The sequence below is a fragment of the Triticum dicoccoides genome, chromosome 3A (assembly GCF_002162155.2).
Source record: "Triticum dicoccoides isolate Atlit2015 ecotype Zavitan chromosome 3A, WEW_v2.0, whole genome shotgun sequence".
NCBI classification, from domain to species: Eukaryota; Viridiplantae; Streptophyta; class Magnoliopsida; order Poales; family Poaceae; genus Triticum; species Triticum dicoccoides.
Genome location: NC_041384.1, coordinates 711,324,203 through 711,329,828, shown reverse-complemented (window position 1 = coordinate 711,329,828; position 5,626 = coordinate 711,324,203). Strand labels below are relative to the sequence as shown.

General features: G+C 44.2%; 1 protein-coding gene across 1 annotated transcript; it reads left to right on the top strand.

The window, feature by feature from the left end:
- Positions 1-528: 528 nt before the first annotated feature.
- On the top strand, positions 529-5,004 carry LOC119270380. Its single transcript, XM_037552386.1, has 7 exons — positions 529-736; positions 1,603-3,133; positions 3,225-3,494; positions 3,637-3,717; positions 4,310-4,418; positions 4,537-4,603; positions 4,692-5,004. Exons 2-7 carry the CDS (start codon positions 1,625-1,627, stop codon positions 4,717-4,719), a joined length of 2,064 nt encoding a protein of 687 aa, XP_037408283.1. The 5' UTR covers positions 529-736; positions 1,603-1,624; the 3' UTR covers positions 4,720-5,004.
- The last annotated feature ends 622 nt before the right edge of the window (positions 5,005-5,626 follow it).

The window sequence follows — 5,626 nt, the reverse complement described above, 5'->3', positions numbered from 1 at the left end:
GGAGTCCTCAGTCCTACTGTTGCCTGACGATCGGCTCATCTCTTTCATGGTCTCCATTTTGGCCTTGTTGGCTTGGTTCAGGTCGTTGGTGCTTGCATTTTGCTAAATTTATCTCAATTTTTTAGGCGATATTCATTCAGTGAGAGTAGACGTCTCCGTCAACTGCAGATCCGTCTGTGATGACTTCATCGGTCTTAAAATGATGTACCAGCTAAGTTACTTGTACTGACTAACTCACGAAGGTAATCAAACACATGAGTTATTTTAGTGGAAAGCGGCACGCATTTCGGATTGTAGGTAATGGTAACATTTCATTATTTATCCCTGCAAAAAAAAACAGTTCATTATTTATTTTCGTCCTAGAAACTCCACCAAATGCATTACCGGAAAAGACATTATCATTTTCGCTCCAAAAGATTTCACCACGGCGCGATGTTTTTGGCTTCTACAGCACACTTCCCCTCCACCCTTTCCCCGTGCGCGGGCTTTCTTCCCTCCCACTGGCCCCCTCCCCTCCCTCCCCCCACCCGCACCGCTGCCGCCGCCCCCGTACCTTCGTCGCCGCCGACGCCTCGACCCCGTCCCAGCCCGCGCTCCGACCACACGGACCCCCGCGCCCCTCCGCCTCTCACCCGCGTCGCCGCCGTCGCCGTCTCCCGCTCTCCCTCGCCGGAACATCGCGTTCCCTGCTGCCGCGACTCCGCCCCGCCACTCTCGCCGGCCGTCGGGCTCCGAGGTACGAGGCTGTTCTCCATCCGACCATTGGTTAAATCCTGCCGCCGTTCGCCATCTCTTGGTGCGCGCCGCGCCGATCGATTTCTGGGTTCGCGGTTCTGGTGCCGTCGAGAAATTTCGTGCTGCTGGTTTGTAGGATGCTGAAGTCGCCATGTTCCTCATCACTGTCCGATTCGAATCCGGGAATAGATGCTACTTTGATTTACTCTCTGCGCTACGGATGCCTATTCCGCGCCGTGGACAAGGACTGTTGCTGTGTTTTAGAGGAAATAGCGCGCGTGCAACTGATTGCAGTACCGTTTATAGCAATATAAATAAGCTTTTAGTCACTGTGATGCATATCTGAAAGTGATCTTAGTGGCAGGCTGAACGATCCGAAATCCACATTATAGATGCAAATTCTGATATCTACTTTCTTTTTGTGCGAACACTGTCTAATCTGAACCTGACATTGTTTTAATCCTTGATAGTGGCTATGAACCACTGGTCACCTCAAAATTCTGTCTATTGGCAAGCTCTGCTTGCAGTTGCCTGTGTTGCCCTCATTCTCAGTATCCCTGAACAACTCAGCAGTCAGCACAACTCATTTACACTCCTTGTGTTCCTACATTCTCTTTAAGTGCATTTGGGCCTGCCTATACTGATTGGATACTTTGGCATCCCAAATATGTTATGATCACCATTCATTCTGTGTTGCTGTAGTATTCACATTTGGGTGTCTGTATATGAATTGGATACCTTGGCGTCCTAAGTATTTTATTACCATTCCAATCAATTTAATCTGAGGAAATTTCAGTACCAGTTCCGTTCCCTTGTTATTTTAACAGTTTCGCTCTCAGATAATGATCTATGTAGTGTTGGTAACAGGGACTTGCTTACAGCACGAGCAATGACTGCTCCAAGAGAACGTGCAAGGTTGGAGTACCTTAATTCGCAGGAGCCAGGAGATGCATCACAGGCCAGTGCTTTTGATATTGTGGATAGGCTGCTAGTAGAAGATGACATGGAAGCCTCTCAGACAATAACCGTTGAGCAGATAAGTGCGACAAAGTCACCTCCCACTTTAGGCTCAAAAGTAGCTCAGTTCTTGGCTAAAAGGGTTGACCAGAGTTACCCACTTGAGAAGGCAGCTGTTTTTGACTGGTTGGATACTCCCAACCTCGATGATTGCATAAGTGGGAACGTCTCCAGGGAAAATCCAAGAGTTCATGTCAAAAATCGACTGAACTCCCAGGGATGTGGTGGCTATGGATCAGGTACCAGGGCTGGGGCCATGCTAGAATGTATTGATGAGGACTTGGGCATGAACTATCTGAAGAAACCAGAACCAGTTGGTGCTACTGAAGATTCATATGCAGCATATGATATTGGGCCAAACACTCAAATGGCAGCTGAAGCGATGGAAGCACTGTTCAATGGACCAACTGTCAGTTCTGATGTCGGGGAGCATGAACACCTGGAAAACACTTTGGGAAAAGAAAATAAAGTGGATACAATTTGCTCAGTAAACTTGCTAGTTCAAGAGCAAAAGCTAGCCTGCTTACCTCAGAGCTCAGGGGGAATGACATCGCAACTTAAGCAACTCAAGGTAGACCACATAGAAAGACCAAGGGGTGAAAGTTCAATCCCTTTGATGAATTGTCCCAGTAAGTCAAAAACAAGGAGGAATGCAAAACAGATGACCGGGAAAGCAAAAAGAAGCATGGAGAGTCGGGTTTCAAGAGGAGCCATAAATGATGAGGTGTCAGACGTAATCATGGGATCTGGTGCAGAGGGCTCAAATAGTCCCTGTTTATTAGGTAAAAATGCTGTAATCCACCCTAAAAGAAAGAGAACATATACATTTACCTCAGGAAGCTCAAAAGTTGGGTTCAAGAAAGCTACCAGATCAAATGCAGACAGAGCTGAAACTACAGAAGTAACAGAGTTACCAAGAGCAAAACCAGCAAGCATATTTGATCCTGATACCATAAAAGGCATGGAATTGACCCACAAGTCTTCTTCAGGTAATCTTAAAGCATCAGCTACAACAACTCGGAGCAAGGTGAAAGGAGTTCAGAAAGAAGCTTCGGATACCAATCAGCTTGAAAGAACACTAAGCGCTGAACTGAAAAAACAATCAACATCTGAACAGAAAGTCAGTGACTCTTGTTTGGCGAATAGAGTACCACTGAGAGAGTTAAGAAGCACAGAGCCCCAATCTAAGGCACATACATCAAAGAAGCCACTGAAAAGAGGCCTTCTGAAATCACCAGCTTCCAGAGAGCTTGCTAGTCTTTTTCGGAGTGAAGCATCTCCGGTTCTGCAATCAAGCAGGCGAAGAAGGAGAAATATGTCCACAGTCCGTGTTCTGTTCAGCCAAAGCATGGACAGCGAAACCATCAAAGATCAAACAAAGGTAGTTCATTTCATCATCTGCATATACTATACACAAGTAACTGAAGATAGCTTGATGTTCCTCACCTTTTCAATTTTTTGGACATTGACAGATATTGATGCACTTCGGATTACCAGTGGCAACAACTATTTCAGAGGCTACACACTTCGTTGCTGAAAAGTTTGCTCGTACAAGGAACATGCTAGAAGCAATGGCCATAGGCATACCTGTAGTCACACCATCATGGCTTGAATGCTGTGGAGAAGCAAGGTGCTTCATTGATGAGAAAAAATACATAATGAGGGATACAAAGAAGGAAAAGGAGCTACGCTTCAGCATGCCCGTCTCACTAAGCCAAGCCTGTAAAAAGCCACTGTTAGAGGTTAGTGTCTAATTTTTTTAGCATTGAAATTTCTGATCAAATCAAAATAGGAGAAAATAAATAGTGGCAGAGGACAATTGTATAATCATAATATCTTAGAAAATTTATTGTGATGTTCATTTATCCCTGAAATCCATTGTAGGGTAGAAGAGTACTAATCACGCGAAATGCTAAGCCTAGCAAGGAGCTTCTGAAATGTTTAGTAGTGGCAGCTGGTGGCAAGGTATGCAACTGGTTATCCTACATCCTTATCTTCCAAAGAAATTGGTTATCCTATGACTATCCATGACAATGTCCCTTTTCTTTTGGTAGTGATCCGCATCATGTTTTGGTTTGCAGTAAAATTTATATTACCCTTTGTTGCATTCATTTCTTAGTGTCAGTTGGCTTCTCCACTGTCTTCCAGTGCGAGTTTAATGTTCGAATAGATATACTAATTTTTGGATCTGATGAATTGTCCAAGTGAATAAATTTTTATCAGTTTTTGGCATGTTATGCAAATTGCACCAAAAATTCTGAGACCTTGTGATTGCATTGCAGACTAAAAAGAAATCTGTAAGCTACAGAAGTATGCTACAGAGCCAAATTGCAGCCCTGTATCTGCTACTTGTAACATTGTGTTGTTACCTGTGTTGAATTCTGTTTTCTTGACTTGGTTCTTTAATCTTGATGTGCACCTGTGTTGCGATGAATTGAACGATTGCCAGTTTATTTTTTTTCACTGCTGTCATGGACACAATTGAAGGTCTTCTAGACATCATTATCTTTTTTTATTAACTTGCTTTTATGCTGATTATGTTTGCTTGGCTTGTCAGCTGTTGGAGAGGATCACAGTGTCTATGATGAAGAATAAGAATTCGGAAGGAGCCTTTGTAATCTCTTGTGAACAAGACTGCAACATCTGTTTACCGTTCATTAAGAATGGTATTTACCAATACACTGGCGCCACATGCCTTTTGTTCTTTAAGTTATTTCTTCTGTGCTTTCTCCATGTCTCGAATTTATGGATCAATTCTGTAATTCTCTCTTGCCACTGTTGCAGGTTTGGGAGTGTTCGACTCGGAGCTTTTGCTGAATGGTATTGTGGTCCAGAAGCTAGAGTTTGAAAGGTATGCTGCCCTGGTGCTCCACTGATCCTAGTATAGTTTCTGTTTTATGAAGAGCCAACTGAACTGAACATCTGCGTGTGCATTGCAGGTACCGCCTTTTCCATGATAAAATGTGAAGCTTCTGCGAGGTCCGGGCCACTGACCTGCAATATAATGAACATTTAACTCCTTAAATATGTCCACGCTCTCCTGTAGTTACTGATGTGATCCCGTGAACACACTTCTTTTTGCTAGTAGAAGCGAAACTCAACCTGTTCGCACAATCATGAGATGTGCCATTACTCGAACGGCACGTGTTGTGAATTCTGCTTGATGATGCTTTCCGCATAGCTTGGATCGTGTAAGGATTTAATTATGTGGTGAACATGTTGATCATGAAGCAGCAAGGGGTGTTTTTTTCTTCTTTTTTGTTAGGTCGGCACGCACATCCACACACCACAGCAGTGACAAGCCCACAACCACACAGCTGTGCGAAGCAACCAAGCACCGACTATTCCCTAGCTCATTTCTCTTGCCTTGCCTTTGTCATTCAGGGGATATCTCATGCTTTCCTAGGGTGTAGGCAACATCGGTTTGAAGCACACAGCTGTTCTATCATGATTGGAGTGAATGTATGATTCTTGAAGGCGTGAGACATTACTTTTTACTACTCCCTCCGTTCCGATTTACTCGTCGTGGTTTTAGTTCAAATTTGAACTAAAACCACGATGAGTAAATCGGAACGGATGGAGTAGAAGGTAAGGTATGGTCGTATTTGTTGTTGATAGGTATTGCTCGGTCGTCCACCAACCCTACCTATATTGGCCTGGCATCTCTTAAGGAGGGCCTGGCCTCTCTTAAGGAGATACTTAACCACTGCCTCTACCTTGAATGAGGATAGAATTGATCATGTGTAGAGAACAATGCATGTGGATTAGAGCAGTTGGCGAGCTGTGCCTTCATGGTGGCAGGGGCGGAGCAAGGAATTAGAATCGAGGGAGATGAGCAAGACACAGATGTTACGGATTTATACTTGAGGAGAAG

Excerpts from the sequence above, each read along its gene's own strand:
- LOC119270380 (XM_037552386.1), top strand. The coding sequence starts at position 1,625 with ATGACTGCTCCAAGAGAACGTGCAAGGTTGGAGTACCTTAATTCGCAG. Across the intron at positions 3,495-3,636 it reads GTAAAAAGCCACTGTTAGAG|GGTAGAAGAGTACTAATCAC; the intron begins GTTAGTGTCTAA and ends AATCCATTGTAG. Across the intron at positions 3,718-4,309 it reads TAGTGGCAGCTGGTGGCAAG|CTGTTGGAGAGGATCACAGT; the intron begins GTATGCAACTGG and ends TTGGCTTGTCAG.